General features: G+C 38.2%; 1 protein-coding gene across 1 annotated transcript in view; it reads right to left on the reverse strand.

Annotated features, from left to right (window-relative positions):
- Positions 1–747: 747 nt before the first annotated feature.
- The window catches only part of prkcea (protein kinase C, epsilon a), a 45,312-nt gene continuing 23,086 nt past the window's right edge, over positions 748–22,973 (reverse strand). The window contains exons 2-15 of the mRNA XM_042507530.1: positions 22,200–22,263; positions 15,085–15,250; positions 14,939–14,973; positions 12,719–12,807; positions 11,715–11,844; positions 10,408–10,550; positions 9,439–9,541; positions 8,632–8,849; positions 6,999–7,172; positions 6,618–6,772; positions 6,107–6,245; positions 4,496–4,684; positions 3,420–3,566; positions 748–1,243 (exon numbers count right to left, since the gene is read on the reverse strand). Coding sequence (XP_042363464.1) covers positions 1,094–1,243; positions 3,420–3,566; positions 4,496–4,684; positions 6,107–6,245; positions 6,618–6,772; positions 6,999–7,172; positions 8,632–8,849; positions 9,439–9,541; positions 10,408–10,550; positions 11,715–11,844; positions 12,719–12,807; positions 14,939–14,973; positions 15,085–15,250; positions 22,200–22,263 — 1,902 coding nt within the window. The 3' untranslated portion in view covers positions 748–1,093. The remainder of the gene's footprint in view (positions 1,244–3,419; positions 3,567–4,495; positions 4,685–6,106; positions 6,246–6,617; positions 6,773–6,998; positions 7,173–8,631; positions 8,850–9,438; positions 9,542–10,407; positions 10,551–11,714; positions 11,845–12,718; positions 12,808–14,938; positions 14,974–15,084; positions 15,251–22,199; positions 22,264–22,973) is intronic.

Below are 22,973 nucleotides of genomic sequence, written 5' to 3' on the forward strand. Positions count from 1 at the left end.
AAAGTTGAAATTTTAGAAGAATAAAGTCATACTATTTCATGACAAAAACTCATAATATGACGAGAAAAAGAAGTCAGAATATTATGTTAATAAAGTTGTAAATTTATCTAAATCTTTAATCTACATTTTTTTACTTGTAAATTTATAATCACATAATATTCTGACTTTTTCTCCATAATATTATAACTTAATTATGGGAATATGTTGACATATTCTAAACATATTTTTCTTCAGTGTGACACTAATACTCCGTTGTAAATGAGCGCAAGACTTCAATCATACCACCAATAAAAAATAAAAAAATAAAAAATAAAATAAAAACATTTTGAGGAAAAAGTCAAAAATAACACGTGAACAAAACAAATCAAATATATATATAGTCAGGGTATTGCACAAAGGGTATTTGGCCCTAACTGGTCCACAATAAGGACAGTAATAACACAGGTAGGGTGCTTGTCCATGCGCCACGACTCTCCTTTACTAGCAGACAATACCAACACATTACAGCCACTCAACACAGGCTATATACAGGCCTCTGCACCCAGCACCCACTGCACAGTCCTGGTGCTGGGGAGAGAAGCAGTGTGTGTGTGTGTCTGTGTCTGTGTCTGTGTGTGCGTGTGCGTGTGTGTGTGCGTGTTTTGGTTGTCTGAGCATGTGCAGCAAGTGTGTTTGTGTTGCACACTTGGAAATGTAGTGTGTTGTGTTTGTGTGTATGTCTGCATTAAAAGTGTGCGACATGAGAGTGTGTGTGAGTGTGAGAGAGAGCATGTGCAGGTGTGTATATTCATATTCATAGTCATATTCATATTTATATTCATAATAAACCCAGGCAACAAGAACAACACAATGCAAGTAAAGAATATTCCAAAAAGTAACAACAACCAATAGCTTCAAAGTAAAGGAGTGACCGTGTGCGCGCACGTGTGTGTGTGTGTGTGTGTGTGTGTGTGTGAGAGAGAGTGTTTTGTAAAGGGATTTATGGTTCTACACATGTATGAGTGTCAGCAATGTGTGCGTACATGCGTGCCAGGTTTAGTGTTGTTGGGTGTGTGTGTGTGTGTGTGTGTGTGTGTGTGTGTGTGTGTGTGTGTTAGGTCTGCGTCTCCTCGGGGGCGCAGTAGGAGAAGTCTTTGAACTCCTCCTGGTTGATCTGTCGGATGATGGCCTCGTCCGTGGGCGTCAACACGGGATCCTCCTTGGTGAAGTCCTGGTCAAAGTTATTCACATCTCGCTTGGTCTTCTGCAGAGGCACACGCACACACACACACACGCACACACACACAGAGGGATGTCAGAGGAAGAAACTTCTCTATTATCTAGAGCTTTAAAAGTGACATTAGAGCGACACCTTCAGACCTCTGAGACTTGCTGCCTTTGTTGTGAAGATAATTACGGGTCGACAGATTAATTATCGGCCTGGCTGATTATTGGGGCTGATAGTTTGGCATTTTGCAGATTATCTGTATTGGTGTTTTTTTTTAATGATCGCCAGTAAAAGTAATTAATTAAAAAGTGGAAAGAAAGTGTCAGCATGGGAGGAACTTTGACTTTGTAAAACCTCAGTGAGCTATTTTTAATTTATGCATTTTAATTTCAATTTTTGCTTGACTTTATATTAAAAAAAAAAGTTGCTGGGAACTTTATGCAGTTATATGATGTTGATAATTCAGCACTGATTTAACATTTGCTAAAGACTTCTGGATTAAGTTTTTTGTCACAGTTTGTTATATTACAAATATATCAAAATATTGTCAGGAACATTTTTATTGTAAATGCATATCTGTTCCAAATATCTGTTGTCGGTCTTTTCAACTACTAATGAACAGTATCAGTATCGGCCCTGAAAAACCAATATCGGCCAGCCCTTAAAGATCACTCACGCACGCACGCACGCACGCACGCACGCACGCACACACACACACACACACACACAGCCTGCATAGTGTCACCTACATGAATGTGTGGCAACTCAATCTACAACCGGGGGCGACATACCTCCTTTAGCAGTTTGCAGGATTAATCTCAGGGGTCATAAAATTACTAACGGGAAAGAAAAGCATTTCTATTGCATCAGAATATATAATTATCAAAGTGAAACAGAAGTAAGTCCGTCTTTAGCGTCTGTGCTGTGATATATTTCCCAGTGAAACTGAATATTTGAGTGGTTTCCCTTTACACAGGTTTGGGTATCATTTGGTTTTCTTTCTGAAACTGGTGCTAGAACGATGCTTTTAAAAATGTATCGGTGCCTAAATGGTGGTTGAACTGAAACTGAAATTAAATTCTAAATTAATTCTATTGCCAAGGTAAACTTAAGCTTGAAACTGAGCAATATATGAACTCAGTTTAAAGTACACTTAAATGTATAAATGTGGATAAATACACAACACAATTAACAAATTCACATAATAAATAAAACCTAACTCACTTAAAATTTAACATTAAATAGCATTTACAATAGTAATAACAGCAAAATAAATTTTGACTGCTGTCTCCTTAACGCCATAATTTCTCCATTATTTGTTTAGGAGCAGCGGAGATTGTCACAACAATGAAAATAGCTGGTCATTTTTAATACTACGGCCAATAAAAACCTGATACCACTGTTTCTAATACCTGACTTTGAGAAATGTAAATATGTTTTTCCACAAATATTAAAAAAATAAGCCAAACATCAACCTTTGTCTTTGAACAAAATAGCCATGAATGAATTTTACTACAAAAATACACTGTGGAACTCTATATATAATATATACTTTTGATGGTCTTGAAGATATGAAATCGACTTTGAGCTATGTATCTAATCTTTTCTTGTGATCTAGCTGATAAGTTTCCAGGTATTTTATTTTCTCAACTACTGAAGAGATAAATCGTGATGTAGAGCTACTGTGTATATTCGATGCTTGTATTAGTGTTGAATGTTACATGAATGTGATGTTATGTGTGTTTGTGCAATCTTGTAAATTAAATATTGTAAAAAGAAATAATGGCGACCCCAGATGGGAGATGGGAATCAAAACAAACAGCTCTATAATCAACATCATGCTTGGCAGTTGCTTCTTGGCATTTTCTTTGTTTTTTTTTTTCACTATTAATGTTTTGTGAGCTGTTCTCGCCACAAGAGGACCTCGTTTTACCGTAAACTATAGAGCAAAGTGTTTTTGCAGAAGGACACAGAAGCTTGTGGATGTGAGGAGAAAAAAATATATTAAGAATTCATCTTTTTCTAATCTGAGAGGTTTTGTTTGCAAAAGTCAGTAAAATAAATAAATAAATAGCATTAAATGTAGAATGCATGATTGATGAAGTACATGGAAACCAACAGAAGGGCACATTTAACAGTTTTGTCAGTTGTATAAGGCTTAAAAACAGTGTGTGTGTGTGTGTGTGTGTGTGTGTGTGTGTGTGTCTCTTACAATCCGGGGTTTAAAGGGGGGTTTGACTTTCCTCTGCTCCAGCAGGACCCAGTCGATCTCTCTGAAGAACGCGTGGGTCTTGATGGCCTCCTCGCAGCCCTGGCTCACCACGCAGCCCAGACGCTTGGCCGGGTTTTTGGTCATGAACTACACACACAACACACACAATGCACACTTTTGATTTCTAATCATATTGTCTGAAAGCCAGCCCCCTTTGAGACGCTCGGCTGCGGTTCCAGCCATAAAAATGACGAGGACATTCAGCAAAAAAGCATTTCAGTGCTAATAATAGAGCGGAGGCATTAATGGCTCTGTGGTGCAAGCAGAGCGGCGTAGCGGCAGCGTGATGAAAGCGGTCAGCAGAGCGCTGATGTTATTTACTGTGTCTGAGAGCCGTGTCTCTCTGGTGTCTGTTCAGTGTTGTAGGAGCACTTTGTGGTCTACTGTGTGATGCCATTGTCATCACTTTAACCTCTCTGACTTCTTTTATTCTTCTCCGCACTGAAGCAAAGAGAATCGTAACACCTCTGTGTCAAGTGCATTTTGAATGAATTTTCATTCGTTTGTGCGCAGCTCCGAGGACAAAAACATGAATGATAGTGAGACAACAATGACAACAAGAGTACAGGACAACCACGTTAAACCATTTTGGAAAAGCGAAATCTTTTCAAAGTAAAGTTTTGGAGGTCACAGAGATCCATGACATAATGCAGCAGTCATTTAAAGGCAAAAAACATTTAAACATCTTGGTTAAAGCCTGACTACATCTGACTAAAAGCTAAGCTTCTTGTTAACATACAAGTGTTGTTTCAGCAGCATTCAAACAACCGTATTTCAACATTAAAAGTGCATGGATAAGAAACTGAAAGCCAACAGAAACTAATTAAAGCAACCAAACATTATCTGATTTGGATAAAATCTACTGAATCCAGTTTTTTACATTAAACTCTTCTTCGTTTGCCTTCCAATGCCTGCTGAAGAAGAGGAAATGTACTCATGGAGAAAATTTAAACCTGAACAATCAAATAAAGAAAATGTTGTAAGAGGAGTGTCACGCTGCAGAGATTGACGCGTACCGCTCTGAGGATAGAAACAGCTTCTTTGCTGAGCCACACGGGGTAGAGGACGTCATCGTGGAGGATTGACTCGAACAAGTCGTCTTCGTTGTCGGCTTCAAACGGAGGCTGTCCGGCCATCATCTCATACATGAGCACCCCCAGGGCCCACCAGTCCACCGAGGCTCCGTACTCCAGCTCCTGCAGGATCTGAATCCCGACAACACGACACGGATCAACATGGAGGACATGAAACACTAAATACTGCAACACAAGTTTACTGGAGCAAAGCACTTGATTAGAAACCACTGAAGAACACATGAATACGTCAACCCTGTTTGCTCACATCTTAATAGTGAATCACTCTTAATTATAATGTTTGTGCACACAAAATCACTCACATTGTATTTGAAATGAAAACTTATCACATTTTGGTAAGTTCAAACTATAGCCAAGGAACGTTTATTTGTTGTTATTTTATTTATCTGACAGATTTTAGAAACAGGCCAATTTCAGAAAGCTATACTTAAGATATTAAAAGCATCAAGCCAAAGGGTGAAAGAAACACATTATAGGACATCTAAAAGCACCAAAGAGCAATTACTAACTCACAGATTCCTTCAGGAATCTTCTCATACTTCAGAAAACATCAGAGGAATCAGTGAAGAAAGTGAAATCATTAATGAGCCACATCTGCACAGTTAAATCTATTCCATGAAAAAGAACTGCGTTAACATTTTATCATTAACATTTACTTTACTTAAAGGCGGTCACCATAGTTCTCCTTCCAGTTTTATGACCTCACTGCTAGACGCCACAAAGTCTCACACACTGGACCTTTAAGTACCAGTACCAATGTATCGATCATTTGAATCCAGTAAGTCACTATTATTATTAAACTATTTGAGAGCTATGTCTAAAGACATTTTAGTTTCCAATTTTATTTAAAAGAAATGCTGTACTAAGTGCAATTTTGATAAGAGCCGTACTGAAATATTTTTATCTTGTTTACTTTGTTATTTTATTTAAAGATGTTACGCTCAAAGGGTTTCTGATAAAAGCTGTACTGAAATATTGTTAGTTTGTTCACTTTGTTATTTTATATTAAAAGAAAACAAATGCTGCACGAAGTGGACTTGTGATAAGAGCAATATAAAAATATTTTCAGTGTGTTTAATTTGTTATTTTGTAAAAATTAAATAAAAAGCCATTAGGGGTTTTTTGGATGCAGACATTTTTGTCTTATTGCACTGCAGAGCTATCAAACTGTCCAGCGTACACACTGGGTTGATTTTAAGAACATAAAAGTACTCAAGTGTGCACTGTGCAGCTATATTATCCAGGTTAAATACAAGTATGAGATCAGGACTCTGTATCGGCAGATACTCAGTATGAAATGACTCTGGTCGGAAACAGGGGCCACAAAACTTGATTGGGACATCCCAACTGCGTATCTTTTGGGGTACAGTGTTGGGTGTCTTTGGCTATTTTCTGACATTTTATGGACCAAATGATTAATCTGTTGATCGATAATGAAAGTAATCGTTGGCTTCAGTAACATAAAAGTGCACTTTAGTGAATGTACATAGACAACAGAGGAAATGAGGGAGAACGTGTCACAGTGGAGCTCACCTCGGGGGCGATGTAGTCTGGCGTACCACAGAAGGTGGTGGTGGTCACTCCGTTCATGATGCCCTCTTTGCACATGCCGAAGTCCGCCAGCTTACAGTGTCCCTCTGCGTCCAGCAAGATGTTATCCAGCTTCAGATCCCTGAGAGAGAAAGACGGACAGACAGGGTGAGAATTAGGACCATCTGGTTTCCATGACAGTTGGACTCGCTGCGAGACACGAGCATGTGATGTTAAAAAAAAAAAAAAAAAAAAGAAGTGAGAATCAGCATGTAATGCAGTTAAAAGTGTGAAACATGTTGTTATGCACCTTCTGGTATGTTCCCCATAAGATATCCATAATTAGTAGTCCTTTAAATAATTGATCAAATTCTTTGGACTTACCGATCCGTTTTCACCTCTAAAACAAGACAGAATATGAATATTATGAAGAATCTTTCAGGTATTTCTTGTTCAAAGGGATTTTTTCTAACAAAGTTTGGCTGAAAAACAGAAAAATAAGAAAAGTGTTTACCTGTAGATGACCCCGTTGCGGTGCAGGAACATGAGGGCTGAGGTGACTTCGGCGGCGTAGAAACGGGAGCGAGGTTCGTCAAACTTCCTGGATCGCTGAATCTGGAACATCAGGTCTCCTCCGTTCACATATTCCATTACAAAAAACAAACGGTCCTGCAGAGAGAGAGAGACAGAGGGATGGGACAGAGAAAACAGGTGAACAGTGATATCTATACAGATGTGAGCGTCTTCAGCGTTTTGTATTCTCTATTTTACATTTGTATTGTTCTTTTTGCATTTCACATAAAGCATCTTTGAGTACCTAGAAAAGCGCTATATCTATTATTTTTCTTAATATTAATAATGTGATTGTGATGTCTGTGTGCTGTCTGTGCTGTACCCGTGTCTGGAAGCAGCAGCAGAGCTGGGTGAGGTAGGGGTGTCGGCGGGCGAGGGCGAGGATGCGCTTCTCGGTCATGGTGCAGTCCACGTCGTCGTCCTGCAGGATCACGTCCTTCTTCAACACTTTAACGGCATAAACCTCCTCCGTCCCCTTCAGCTCCGCCAGCATCACCTGGATATAAGATAATAAACTAGAGTTACCACAACTCGGTTGTGCGTCTGGGCGCACCAGTAAAGTTACACTTATAATTCATATAGATGTTTGTGAAAACACGGACGCTTCACACGCATCTCGTGCCCCCCGGCAGCGAAGAAGATCTATACAAGAAGAAGAGTTTCAAGGTGAACACCCAAGATTAGTGTCACCAATTCAGCGTCTGACTAAATCGCTCCCCTTCTGCTCCTGATATATGCGACAGAGAAATGTTTTTGAGTCACGTGATTGTTGACGTGAAGATGGCGACTCACTAGAAGACATATGAGTCTGAAGAAGAGCGTTTTTTAGCTCGAAACGTCACTTATTTTCGCAGAATAAAATCCTTTAAGGGGAGCTCCCCATTGTGCGGACCTCTATTTTTTCACATTTTGGTTGATCCAGCACCCACTACAGGATGTGCGTGCCTTTTTGAATCTCTGTGCTTTGACCTTCGCTCACCAAATTATAACCAGTTCGTTCTTGAGCGCAAGCGGACATTTTTGCCAAATTTGAGGAAACTCCCTTGATATATAGGGTGCATTCGGATATCCAGAGCATCGCACTGTGGGAGTGGCAGAGTGCACTCTGGGTATTCCGTCTGGGGCGACGGAGCTTCAGAGCACCAAGCGAAAGTGAGTGTGTGATTAACTACGACATTCGTTAATCTAAGCAGAAACTGAACGCTCCGTTTCCTGGAGCAGCAGCTATATCATTTCAGCGTCACATTAGATTTACTAACACACCCATTACGTTCACAAGAATGAGACAGGTCACAGTGACCTTGACCTTTGACCACCAAATTTCTAAAAAGTTTATTCTTGAGTCCAAGTGGAAGTTTGTGCCACATTTGAGGAAAGTCCCACGAGGCCTTCTGGAGATATTGCATTCATGAGAATGAGACCTTGACCTTTCATTCATTCTTGAGTCTAAGTGGACATTTGTGTCAGATTTTAAGAAATTCCCTCACGGTGTTCATCGTGTTCAAAAGTTTGAGTCAGATGCACATTAACCTTGACGTTTGACCACCAAATTCTAATCAGTCCAACCCCAAGTCCATATGAACGTTTGTGGTTAATTTTATCACATTAACAAGTTGTACGTACAGACAACCTGAAAACCTAATGCCTCCAGCATCGCCTATCGTCAGCGCGGAGGCATAAAAATAGGAAAAACTCTGGTTACTGTTTGATGTGGCACATGGTGAAATGCAATGTGTGAAACCAGCTGCCTCCATAAAACATGATTGACATGTAAATTGTTCTATTCTGGTCCCTGATATTCCCTGACGTCTCCTGATAATCCGACAGCTATGAATAATGGAAACCATGATGAACAGGGTGTTAAGAGAACAACAAAAAAACCTGTTTCAATAATGAACATAATGAGCAGTAAGCAAACAAACATCCCCCTCAACACCCCTGCAGCGGCGCCGCACCTTGCCGAAGCTGCCTTTGCCGAGAACCTTGATAAAGTTGAAGTCTTTGAGGGTCCTCCTCTGGATCTGTCCGTTCTCCCTGCCTGCCGAGGAGGAAGAGGAGGACGTGGAGGAAGAGGAGGTGGTGGAGGAGGAGGAAGAGGAGGAGGAGGAGGAGTGTTGGGGTCCCTGCTGGTCGAGTGACAGCGTGTCCTGCAGGCGTTCTAACTGTGCCAAGTCTGTGGGCGTCAACGGAAAAGCAGATCAGAAATCAGCGAAAACAGGCGGACTGTCTTTTTTACCGTCAGCTTGTTATACAAAATATGTATATATTTATATATATTTCAGAAACGCTGCTCATTATTTGTTACTGATTACTCTTCAATAAATCTTCAAAAATAATGATCACATCCTCTGTTGAGACCTGGGGTGACTCAGCTACGGTCGCTCCGACCAGGGTGTTTAAATAGCAGCCGTGTTCATCAACGTTTGGCTCCGTAAAACAAAAATGGGAATCCTTCCACAAAGCGAAAGTTAACTTTTATTTCTCGGCTTGTAAAGTGTGAGAGGACGATGACTAACTGTGACAGCCAAATGGTGGTGGGCGGTGGGGGATAATTCTTGGATAATGCTTATATATACAAAGACAATAACACATTCAAGCACTTATTTCTTAAAAGGAGCGACAATATTATTACTGAAATGGAAATGCTACCTCTTACTGATAAAATTAACAGATTAAAACTGCATGCTGCTAAGAACGCATCTCGCAGAGCTTTGAAAATCTGTGTTTTGTGATGGTGTGTGTGTGTGTGTGTTCAGTGTTACCCTGCTGGGAGGGGGAGGTGGGGACAGCTGGCTGGCTGAAGCTGTTCTCCTCAGTCTGGGAGAGCTCAGGAGGAGACTGGGGAGGGTCCTGCCCTGGAGTCAACTGGAGAGAGAAAGAGCGACAACATGACCGTTCCTTTGGGCTGCACTAAAATCGTTTACTTGAACTACGAGTCAGCGAGTTGAATCGGTTTCTCAGTTGAAGCGTGTGACTTTCTTCATCCTGTGCATCAACGTCCAGAGAGACACACAGAAGAAAAAAAACCTTACGGAGGCTAAAAAAAACAAGTAACACTTTTCCAAATAATTTGTATTTTATTTGATTTTGTCAAAAAAAAATGTGGAAAAAAGGCATGACCAACTTTGCAAGAAGTGTCCCAAAAATAGCAAGAAATTGGTAATAGGAAAAGAAAAGAAAATTACCTACAAATGTTTGAGTGGAGGATTTTTAGAAAATTACCCCAAAAATAGGGAAAAATGTACAGAAAACAATATTTGTACTTACTTATATATATATATATATATATATATTATATATATATATATATATATATAAAATCAATACTTCTTTTTTTCTTATTTTCAGCAGTAGTACTACTAGTTCTTTGATTCCCGTCTCTGGACCTTAACATCAAGATAAATTAAATTTATCCATTAAAGAATGTTGATTTAATAAAAAAAAAAAAAAAAAAAAAAAAAATGGATTTTATACAGTTAATCACATTATACAATTAAGGATTTTGATTGAGGATTTTTTATTTTAGGGAGATGGTGTTATAAAATCCAGCTGCAGAATATCAAAGCTTTAATTTTTATTTTCACTTTTATATTTATGAATGTTTTTAAAAAAGACATTTGATGCACAGGTGATGAATAAAAACTGCATTTTTTTTCCTGCTTGTATTTGTTAAATGTTGAAATAAAATCTTATAAACTGAAACATCTGTGTTCGTGAGAAAGACTCGTTACCTTCCTCCTGCGCTGTGCGGTGTTGGAGATCTTGTCAGGCGTGACTCCCAGGTCAGACAGGACCTTGGCGATTCCTCGGGCGTCCACACCGCAGTTAGGAGCTACATTGGTCTCACACCGCCTGTGCACATTCATCTTACACACACTGCAAAACAACAGAAACACATGAAAACGCTTCAGGTTAAACTCAAAGGGCTTTCTGGCTCAAACACTGGACTGTTTTAAACGTTACCTCGTAGTTAAAGATATGAAATTGAGCTGGAAGGTGTGATCAATAGCAAAGGTGTCCAACGATAAAGTATAAAACCCTGCCTACTTACTCATGGTATTTCCTATGAAAAGAAATCATGTTCGATATATGAAAGATTTAAATTCAGAGATGCAGCGATCAGTCGACCGGAGACCGTCCAGTCAGATGTAAATAAATATACATGTCTGGTTCACGTTGCATGTAGGCAGAAGCTTTTTGATGCCCCCTTCTTAGCGACTTTTCAGACCCTCTTAGTGACTTTATTGCAAAAAAGTGACGTGACAAATTTAGCAACTTACTCAGTCCATCAAGACAAATGTGTAACAGAGTCACATGCATGCAGCTCAGAGTAATCACAGTGAGCGGCTCCTCTGCCAGCTGCACGGGATCTCTCCTTGCGTCTTTTAAGACTAAATATATACTGATTCATAGCTGTGTACAAATAATTCGATTAAAAAAGACATCATTTCAGATGGATAATAAATGGCTGACTCTCTAATATAGGCCTTCGTACACAGTGTGGGATTTTATGTTCTCAAGAATGAAATGTACTTAAGGAACCAAACAGACGTTTGTGTCAAATACAAGGAAATTCCCTCAAGGTGTCCTTGAGATATTGCGCTCACCTGAATGGGATGGACAGAAACCCTTCAAACATAACACCTCTGGCCACAACTATCGATGGCGTGAGGGCGGACAAAAGAAGTTAGAAAATCCTCTAAATTAATTTCCAAAATCAGCCACAAAAAGTAATACCTTGACCTAACATTTCACCACTTTACTTTTAAATCTGTTCACCAACTTTACATAATACTAAGAAAAAAAACAAGCATTGTTGGCATTTTTTATTAAACTGTTATGAAAATGTTGCATTTCAGTCTTACTTAAAAGTTCTTTTTATAAAATAAATCAACATTTATTAAGACATTTCTCTAATTTGTCCACAACCAATGCACAAATGCAAACTTAGACTCCAAGGAGGTTGCAAAACACAAGCATCTCTAACTGCATCCAGTGTGCACTGATGCTGTGAATTCCCCACAGTACATGAACTCACCTTTGCACTGCAGGCCCTGCCTCATGAGGCCCCACAGCAGGGAGCCACAGTGGTCGCAGAACGTGGGGACCTTGTAGTTGTGGATACTGAACTTATGGGGCATGTTAACACTGAACCGCTGTGAGCCCACCTACAGAGGGAGACACACACACACAGACACACACAGACACGCACATACATGGTGTTACAAAGAGGTCACTGTCGCATTATCGGAGGAATAATGCATGTGGCTCAAGTGTAAGTACACAGTGTACACATGTGTTACCTTAAGTAACACAGATTTATTCACTCAAGGTCTGAATGGTGACAGTCTGTATTCTGTTTTTCTGTCATTACTTGGTGTGTTTTTAACAAATAATAACAATATCCAACAATAATTTTTGTTGTTTTTTACAGTTGCTGGCTGTGATATGGTGTAATTTTGGTGAAAAATGTCTTCAAAACCTGTTTCGTTAAAAAAAATAAAAATAAAAAAAAAAAAATAAAAAAATATATATAGATAAAAAATTGCCAAAATATTTAACAGAAAAAAATTACCAAAAATTAATAATTAAAAAAAAATCACCAAAAAATAAATTTAAAGTGGAAAAATAAAAAAAAATCAGTCTGGAAGGAACGTTTCTTTAAAAAAATATGTGGTGAAACAAATACAAAATACAGCCACTTAAAGTTGTAAACTCCAAAAGTGGTCAAGAAACGATATGACATGCCTCATGGGCATACATGAAGGGGAAGATTGCCACACGCCAACACACATTAAAGCTACGTTATGTTGTCAGCTACAGAAAATAAATTCACTTTCATGTTACATTAATGTAATTTAATTTATTACACACAGCAAATTTAATTAATTTTTCCAAAACTTTCAATGACTTTTACCAATTACATTACTTTTCCAGGCCTGGAAAATGTGATAGTGAAATTCCATGGCTTTTCCAGGTTTTCCATGACCGTGGGAACCCTTTTTTACCAACATACTTCATGTGTGCAGTATGTATATGTACCTCCTCGGGTGTGTCCTCCTGCTTCTTCATCCCGGCACACTTGGTGATGATGAGCTCATGGCAGCGCTTGTGGACGACACACGTACACACTGGAGGCACAGCATCAACATCAGGCATTAACACACATCCTTAAATTTGACCCTTAGATTTTGATAACCAACATATTAAGTTATTACAGATTATTTCCCCCAGATTAGATACAAGGTTCCTACATCTTAAGGCAAATCAATTTAATACTTTTTTAAGAAGACTTTTTAAATGTCTCTTGGAATTAAAATTTAAGACAAATTTTATAATAATCAAAACTAAAAAACACACACACAAACCCTGAACCGACACTTTTTACACAGACTTTAGGACAATTTTGCTAAATGTTTATTGTTAAATAAAACATTACATTTTTGGCCAAGTGAAAAAGTTAGATGTGGTTAGAATTGGAAAATACCACGCATCTGTTGAGTGAGCTTTACCATTTTGTGCTTCCACTGCTTTTATTCCCATTAAGAAGACTTTACGAAGTAAATTATTTTAAAAAAATAAATAAATACTCCCAAATTATTTTGAGATTTAACAATGCAACATCAGAAAAAAAAAAACCTTTATCAAATTCTACCTCTAATGTAATTGCATTTTTTTAAGACTTTTGAAAGATTGATTTAAGACATTTTAATACCAATTAAGGCCTTATTTTTTCAGATGAATGAATGAATTCAATGCCTTTTAAGACTTTTTGTGGATCTGCGGGAAACCTGAGATAAACCGTAAAGGATCAACGTTTTGCTCTCCTGTGATTCTGATGCAACACTGTTGCACCTCGTGATGCATCGATTTGATACACTGATTTCACATCTGTGCCGATACTGACCTTGTTAAAGGGGTCGGGTGGCGGCCGAGTGAGACTGACCCACATTAAAAGTCGATACAAAAACGTAACAGTGCAATCTAAACCTTCTTAAGCAACATAATTCAAATTTTCAAAAGCCGAAAAAGAGTGTTATACAGCTGTTGCAGCCTCTAACAAACAGTAGATCCGACAATTGAGGACTGTACCAAATGGTTTGAGGCTCCAAAGCTTCACTGAAAACACTGACATTTCAGTGTCAATCAACATTTGAACTTCATTAACACCAGCTTTTTTTCTTGCTTTTGCATGTATAGTTATTCTGTTTAAACCTGGTATTTCTGCACAATTGCAGATAAAGGTTAAGTTACCATTACTAGTTTTTTTTGTAGAATTAGGTTCCAGTGGTGGCTACGTAGGATTGTTTCTGTGTGATCTAAAACGTTTCCAGTGACTCCAGAATGTTGTAAGGTCCAAAAAGTCAACATTTATTGAAAATGTAATCTTTTCCAAAATAGATAACATGGTTTTAGCTACATATATATTTTGTTTTTAATTTGTATTTGCTGGCGTCCAGCTTCTTAGCCCTTTGAAACCTGAGGAAATTGGTTTGATTTTTGGCAATAGCCACCTTGGCACAAATTGTCTTAGAAAAAGATGATGAGAAAATTACCTTAAAATTACTTTCAAAATGGGGAATGTATTAGAAAAAAAGGGAAAATTATCAGAAAATTATATTAATAATTATTATAATTATATATTTAAAAATTACTTACAGGATAAAAAATAAACATTTTTTTTTTTTTTGGTTTTTTTTTGCTCTGCTTTTTTGTTTTCTTGATTATAGGTAATGTTCTTGTTACTTTTTTTCCTTATTTTTGTGCAATGTCTTACAATGCTTCACCACCATGTTTTTGAAAGAAATCAAACCAGTTTGATCTGGTTCAAAGGGTTAAAAATAAAATTTTCACTATGGTCAAAAAACTGTCGGACGTCAAATATTTTTAAACTAATGAATTCTACAATATCCAGCTGGGACAGCTACAATAGTATTAGTAACATATAATTGTGATTCCTTGTGAGTTTCAGCTGGGCAGCAATTTAGTGTCTTAAAAAAATGAGATAAGCAGCTCTTTGACTTCCTGATGAGTTTTCAGGATTTTTGCATCCACTGAATAAAAACATGCATTTTAGTACTATCATGCATCATAGTGGATGTTGTTGGTGTAACTCAGGTTAGCTGTGGGCAAAGGTGGCTCGAGACCAAATCACAGCCGTCATTCTGCAACATGTAATCCCTCTTGTGTCTGCGTGCTTCAATAATAAATGATGCGCAGCGTTACTTGAGAAATTGGAATCAGCCAGAGAAAGGTACTCACCCTGACACTGGTATCCCTGCTTCCCCAGCACGCCCCTATCAGATCACACACACAGGAGTCAGCATTTCAGCCAGGCTGGTTTAATGAAACATAACAGCAGCGCAGACTGATGTCTGTGTGTGTGTGTGTGTGTGTGTGTTGCCTACCAGATAAAATCTCTGCAATGTGAGCAGTAGGTCGGTTGTCTCAGGTAGGTGGCCATGAACTTGTGCCCGTTGACTTGATGGACGCGTCTTCGGACGGCTCCCTGCCGCCGGCGAGGACCGATCCTCTCTCGAAACACACGCTCCTCGTTCTCATTGGTCCCCGTGGCTGCCGAGCAAACACAACACATGTTTATAAACAAAAAATGAACCAACAAAAGAGACATTTCTGAACTTTTCTGAACTTTTCTGTTAGTCAGCTAGTCAGTTAAACTTTGCCACCCTTGCTATTCAGCACTAGAAATCATAGTCAGTCAAATTAAATGTACTATTAAAATTGTTATTATTTGGATATGAGATGATCAGGCACATTTTCTAGATATTTCCTAATATTTATTCTTTCTGCATAGAGAATTATGAGATGCCTCCGTCAAATTATGTTGCACTTACAGCTCTCAAAAAAAAAAAACAAAAAAAAAACTGATGGGTGTCGTCGTGTAACAATATTATTTTCTGGTGCTCCACAGTGTTTTTAGTGGTATCTGGTAACATGCCCCCTAACCCTTTCCCACAAATTGCAAAAATTAGTAAATTTAGATTTTTTCTAACAAGGGAAAATGTCCAGAAACCATATTTTTATCTATATTATAGAATTATGAATTTAGAATTTTACATAATTATGATTTTCATTTTAAAAAACATTTTCTTCATGTGATTTCCTTTTGTTGTTGTTTCTTTTTCCTTTTCCTTTCGCAATTATTATTTTTTTTTTTTTTGCTGTTGTTTTGAGGGGGTGCTACCTTTCAGGTAATCTTTTTGTAGGTTTTAGTCATTTCTTGCTAATTTTTCGGTGATTTCTTTCTGAGTTGCTCATTCCCTTCTTCCCATGCTTTTGACATAAACAAAGCCAATTTGTCCAGGTTTCTCAAGGTTAATATTCATAATGAACAGTGCAAGGTGCCGCACATTTGAGCAGCATTTAAAAATATTATGTGGTTGTCAAAAAATGTGATCAATGATTTCAAAAGGATCTTTTTAACATGCTTTTTTTTTTCATAGGACGTTTAACCTTAAAGATTAAACCGTGCTTATTTTGACCGTTTTCTGAGTGTTTTTTTACTTTGAGACGAGACAGGAGGCTGCCGTTTAAATGTCAGGGAAATTAGTTGTTAGGAACATCCCTATTTTTGACTCACACACATAACAGTGATATTTTCTTAACGCCCATTGATTTGACTTCCTGAGACTCTTTGTACAAATAAGGGTGATTTGCATCATGTTGCTCGAGATGTTTAATCATTTAACAGCCTCACATCCCCCGTCCCCGTCCACCCCGTCCCCTCCTTCCCTCCCTCTTTCTTACAAACACCCCACACCTACCAGAGGCCTATGCATACGTACGTGTGCGTGCTATTTATACTCTCATGTGTGGGCACTAAAACGAAGGACAGCATATTAAAAATACTCCTCCTCAGCGAGCACCATCCAACCAGCCGTTCCCTTCCTCTCCGCATCTCCCCGGAAAGATAAATGCTTTCCGAGGGTAACCTTAAGACAAGAGAACCACCTCCACTCTCACTCCCACACACACTCCCTCTCTCTGCGCTCCTGTCCTAGTTTGCCTTTCTTTCACACTCCCTCCATCTCTCTCTCCTGGGTGCGCTATAGATGTGGTTACTGCTGAGTTCGATTACAGACAGGCTGTCTAGGGACTCTGAGTGTGTGTGAGTGTGAGTAGGAGTGTGTGTGTGTTTTGGTTGTGTGTGTGTGTGATGATGGTGTTGGTGAGAGGGGGGGGGCAGGCAGCTTAACAGGCCATTACTGGGATCACTTTGTTTTACATAATACATCATCCATCTGTCCTGGACACACACGTACACACACACACATACACTGGCATGCCGACAAGGAGGGGTGATGAGGCATAACAACAGTTAAGAGTGATCGTCGTGGAGACCGACAAACTCCGGTTCAGATAAATGACCAACTGGGAGACGGCCGTCCAATAAACACACATACGGACAGACAGGAGATTCAAATTGGACAATAAACCAGTAGAGGACAAGCAGGCAGTGGAGACAGAGAAGAGGAAGAGCTGAACTGCAGATGGTGATATAAACAAATATGACATAAAGATGAATAACAATACAACCGTGGCAGTAATCCATCTGCTTGTCAAATAATGATGCGTAAAAAAATCTACTGAGCCTAATGAGGACCTATTTTGCTCATTTTAAGGTTTATACTTATATATTTTTGGTTTCTACTAGAACACATTTACATGCTTTAATGTTCAAAAGACACATTATTTTCCTCATACTCTCTCTGTGCCCAGTCTACTGTTTTTCCAGGGTTTCCGTATTTTCGTGTCTCTGCACCGTCATTGCAGTTGCGAAATTTTGCTGCAAAAAATCACCAATAAAAGCTAAATCTTAACAGTATAACATGTACTAGCAGGAATATAATCCGAAATCAGGGAGAGATCCGAAAATGAACAACAAAGGCAACCAAGATAACATTTTCCCTGATATTAGCATGTAGCTACATGTAGCAGTGTTCTTTCAGTCAGGGGATGATTGTAACACTTTCTACCGTGAAATATCACCAATAAAAGCTTCTAAACACAACCGGACATGTTTTACCAGGAATAAGATCCAAGATCAGAGACAAGTTAACAACACTGGTGACCAAGATAACATGTTTCCCTGATATTAGCATGTAGCTACATGTAGCGTGTTGTGGGAAATGAATAACAGGGAAAAGCATAACTTTCTATCCCAAAAAATCACCAATAAAAGCTCTTAAACTAAAATCCTCACAGACAGACAAGTTCAGGAATATGACCTGAAAGGAGGGCGAAGTTTACATCAGCAACCAAGATTACATGTTTCCCCAATTTTAATCATATAGCTACATTCACCAGTGTACAGGCAGCCTGGGGAATGACTTTAATGTAATTTTTTGGCATGAAAAATCAATAAATCAATTGTAAGAGCTTTAAAATACAACCAGGAATATGATCTGAAATAAGGGAGAAATCAACACCATCAGAAACTGAGATAACATGTTTCCCTGATATTAGCATGTAGCTACATGTAGCATTGTTCTTTCAGCTGGGGAATGACTGTAATGGAGAACGGCAGCATTTTCTACCATGAAAAATCACCAGTTAAAGCTTCTAAACCAAAATCTTCACATCTGTTCATGTTCAAGCAGCTATCCGAAATTGAGAGGAAATCAACATCAGCCACCGAGGCCGTGTTCGTAAATCTAATCTGATGCTTTGCACTAAAATGCGAGAGCAGATGTTCGAAGAAACGGTTTACAAACGGTCCAGTTTGTGCCAGAGTGCGCTCCGACACTCAGAGCCGCTCACTCATTTAATCGCTCACTATTCTCTATGAAGTCTTTATTAAATAGTGAACTATATAGGGAATAACCGATAAAAGATTTTGGACACTACGCTGGAACGTAGTCACTGCATCGGTAGGATGAGACAGATATTCGTGTATGCAGCAGGTTTGCCCAGTACCATGTAAACAAATCGAACACTCAGGTGGACAGATGAATGCAGGTTATATTGATGTTGCATGTCAAGTTTTCTGTTAAATACTAAATAAATTGTTGAAATTCTGATTATGTGGACGTTTGTTTTTGTCAACTATAGTCCCGTGTCCTGATCGTGACTTGTAATAGCCCTCGATCTATTTAGTTCACCAGCTCACTCATAGCTTGCTCGAGCAAACATTCAACATTGTATCATAAAACTCTAAGCTCCCATTTAAAGGTAAACAAGAGTAGAAAATGCATTTTTTTTCTGAAAACAATCAATAAGCTGTACTGAAAGAAGATGAAGAGGCTCTGCAACCAAACAATATGATGGTTGTGTTCGAAAGAGCATCTTCAGAAATGACAACTGTTTATCAGGCAGCCTTCTAAGGACGACAGAATTAGACCTATAAATGTGAAATTAAAAAAAGACGGTATTTATAAATGTGAAGCCGAGGGGGCCTTTATTCTGCCGGCGAAGAGGACGGTGAGATAAAGTCGTCACTTATTCTGGCTTGAGAAATAGCAACTGAACACTGATGACATATTTTCTTATGATTTTGGTACATTTTCAATTCTTTTACAAGTCTTCTGAAGACTTGTTTTTTGAACTGGCTTTTGACAAGTTTTTATTCTCATTTCATTTCCCTTTCATTTTTATTTTATATCTTTATTGCACTGTATATATTACTAGTTTAACTTTGTTCGTTTTTCATTATTATTTTTTATTATTATGTTTATTATTACAATTTTTAGGAATCTAAACCCTACACTGAATACATGTAATTGTTTTCCAACTAAACAGTGCTTAGAGGTAATAAATACTTTGAAACCTTAACAAACTGACTGAATTTTCGGAAAAAGTTACAAGTATAAAAATATCTGAAATTTAGCACAAAAAAAGTAAAATAATAATTTTTTTTTTTAAATTATAAAATAATTATGTAATAATAATTATATAATATTATAAAATAAAATAAATAAATACAATTAGTTAATGGTAATTGTGATAATAATAACAATAATAATTACAAAGATAGTTTTCTGGAAATTTTTCTCAATTTATTCTTAGTATAATCTTCTAATAATTTCTCTCTCTCTCTCTCTTTCACTCTCTTTTCCTAACATCTTGCAATTCGTGGAACATCTTTTGCCGAGTTGCTCATTGCATCTTACACCATGTTTTCAAAAGAAATCAAAACGATTTCTTTGGGTTTCAAAGGTTTAAATGCATGTGAACGGCGTCTGAATGCAACACAAGAAAAGTGATGTTTCATCTTTTAAAGGATGAAACTGGATAATTAAAGATACTGCATTCAAAAATAAACGTGATTTCTTAAAAAATTAAATAAGTGCTCAATCATGGCAGTTATTTTCCAAGCTTTGAGAAATGTGAACGAAATATTTAAAGGGAACAGAAAAGTATGCCGGAACGGAGAGACTGCAGATGGTTAGATTAGGTCAGATTATTGTTTTTATTTGCTTGCTGAGACCAACAGATGTACGAGGAGAAAAAGAGGAGAGGAACAACTCCTTCCAGCCTGCACATAACAGATTGTAGCAGGGGAGAAAAAAAAACGAAATCTGCTAAAAATACCACATCTTCCTCTAGTTCTCACCCTCCATCTCTCCAACCCCTCCTATCAGCACACACACACCATTTGTTTTTATCAGCATACATTAACATGACGAGCACTCATGCCAGCTGAACTCAGGGAGGAAGTTCAGGAGTGGGCGGGGAGTGGGTCGTGAGGTCACAACAGAGTGTCCAATCATCGATGAGGGCAAGACACCGACGCCTGAGTCTGCGTGTGTGTGTGTGTGTGTGTGTGTAATCCGTGGCTCAATCTCACCTACTATTTTAAGAATCTGCTCCCTCTCTCTTCATACTGCTCTCTCTATCCGTCTTTACACAGAGAAACTATACTGCTGCGAAATACTGCTGCACACACACACACACATATATATATAGTCTTTATTTACATAGCACTTTTCAAGCTTAAGCACAAAGTGCTTTCGAAATAGAAAATATTTGCAGAATGAAATAAGACGTCAGAAACGCATGAAGCCCCTCACGTGCCCCCTTATGATATATCCAAAACTGATAACATTAACAACATCAAGCACAATAATAAAATAGCGATGCCTTTGAAAAACATATGAGGGTGCATGTTCAAAAATACAATTTCATAAATAAGTAAATAAAATGTGGAAAAGACAATTAACCTCATTTATGCAAATAAAAATCAAGATTAAACGATAAATTTACATATTTATGGATGCACACACTTTCACTGGAAGGCAGAGAGCAGTTTCTATTTATAACCAGGTGTGAAGATCCACAGGTGCAGGTGAAACCTCTCTTATCATGCAGCATGTTAGTGAGTCGACGTGTGTGCGCAAAAAGGCTAATCGAGATAGATATTCTGGATCTTTCCACGTTAAATGAATACAAACACATAAAGGAGGAAGAAAGAGAGAAGGAGGAGAGCGAGGAGAAAGTTCTTTGAATTCTGTTGAGTGACTTTCCAAGAAAACAGGAAGCAATCTTTCCATCGCACTCTATGGCTTCAGGCTGCAATGCAGTAAACTTGGAGTGATAGCAGAGGATGTGTGTGCAGCATGTTATGTCAAACCTGCATGTTTCCGTCCACTTGGGGGCAGCAAAAAAAAAAAAGATGTGAGCATAGTATTGAATATTATCACTTTTTAAAGTTGATCTGGTGAACATGTTGGCAAACCGTTTACTCATCAGCAGTTAAAGTGCAACTTCACCAATTATTTGAAGTCATGTTTGAGTCAAATATTCACTCATTTAGCTCTGTTTTTGGTCTCTACCAGCTCCTGAGCATGCAACACACACAGACTTTGTGTCATTTTTGGTTGTTTTGTGTCTCTTTCTGTCTCTTTGTGGTTGGTTGGGTGGATTGTGAGCCAGTGGACTTCTGGGCACAGATTTCCAAAAGGCCCCAGTATGCCTGGGCCTTCACAGTAAAACACGGTACTTGTAATCGTATTTTTCAATCCTGTGATAAATTTTTGGGCCTCTCTCTCTAATAAACTCATTGGGGCTCATTCATGAAGTGGGAATAATTTTTATATATATCTATATAATTAATATACATACACACACACGTATATAATTAGGGTTTTTCTTTTACAGAGCTAACACCCAAAACTAAATATAACAAAATATTTCTAATAATGACAAGCAATGTTCATGTGCATTCCTTATTTACACAAGCTCTATGAGTGATCAGAGGAAGGCGTAGATTTTGCTTGTACCTACAAAAAGATTAGCTCTACTAACACATTGATGAATGCTGGAAAAACACATAAATTCCCTTCTGCGGACAGTTTACACACAACTTTGTTCAGAAAATTCATTCTAAAAGAGCAGTGAACATCAGACCTACTTTTGCCAGGTGTCTAAAACCACAAATCCAAATGAATGATAAGTTTAACTCAATGCTACACTTCACGCCAGCACATACCCCGGCTTCTGCATGCGTTCAGATGTGCGATTCCTTTAATCACATGAGTAAAACTGTGTGTTTTAGTGGCTTTACCTTCAGTGGAGGATCCAGACAGATCGATGACCACGTACACCTTCCCCTCTGGCTCCAAGTCAATCTGCGACAGACAAAGAAAGAGAGAAACACAAAGTGAATCAGTGAGAAACAACACAGCTGAACAGTGCGTGCAGCAGGGGGGCCTTTCCTCCGACACAAACAGATCAGTGCACACAGAAGAGGTCATTATCTCCACTACCATTATACTCCTGCCCACCAATCACATCATTATCAGCATCCCCATCTTTATCGCTACTTTCATTTCTGTCCCCAACATCCCCACTGCAGTAGGGGTTAACAGATTATTGGCCTGATGGATTATTGGAGCCGATATTTGGCATTTTGCAGAATATCTGTATCGGCGTTTTATTCTAATGATGGCTGATAAAATTGATTTATTAAAAAGTGCAAAGAAAGTGTCAACATGGGAGGACCTTTTACTTTGTAAAACTTCAGAGAGCTATATTTGTTTATTAATTTTTTTTCAAATTTTCACTCGGCTTCATATGAAAAGTTGCTGGGAACTTTCTGTATATAATGTTGAAAATTTCAGTTTTGATTAAACATTTGCTAAAGGCCTTTAAACAAAGTTTTGTGTTGGAGTTTTTGCAGTTTGTGAGACATTTCTTGCAAAGTTGCAATTTTCTCAGGAGTTTTAAATGCTTGTGAAATGCTTCTGATTGCAGGAAAATAAAACTTATGTTGATCCAGGTGTTAAAGTGTGAAAGGGATATAAAATCAGGCTTTTTGTTTTTTTATCATAACTGTACC

This window comes from Plectropomus leopardus, chromosome 19 (assembly GCF_008729295.1).
Source record: "Plectropomus leopardus isolate mb chromosome 19, YSFRI_Pleo_2.0, whole genome shotgun sequence".
Classification (NCBI taxonomy): domain Eukaryota; kingdom Metazoa; phylum Chordata; class Actinopteri; order Perciformes; family Serranidae; genus Plectropomus; species Plectropomus leopardus.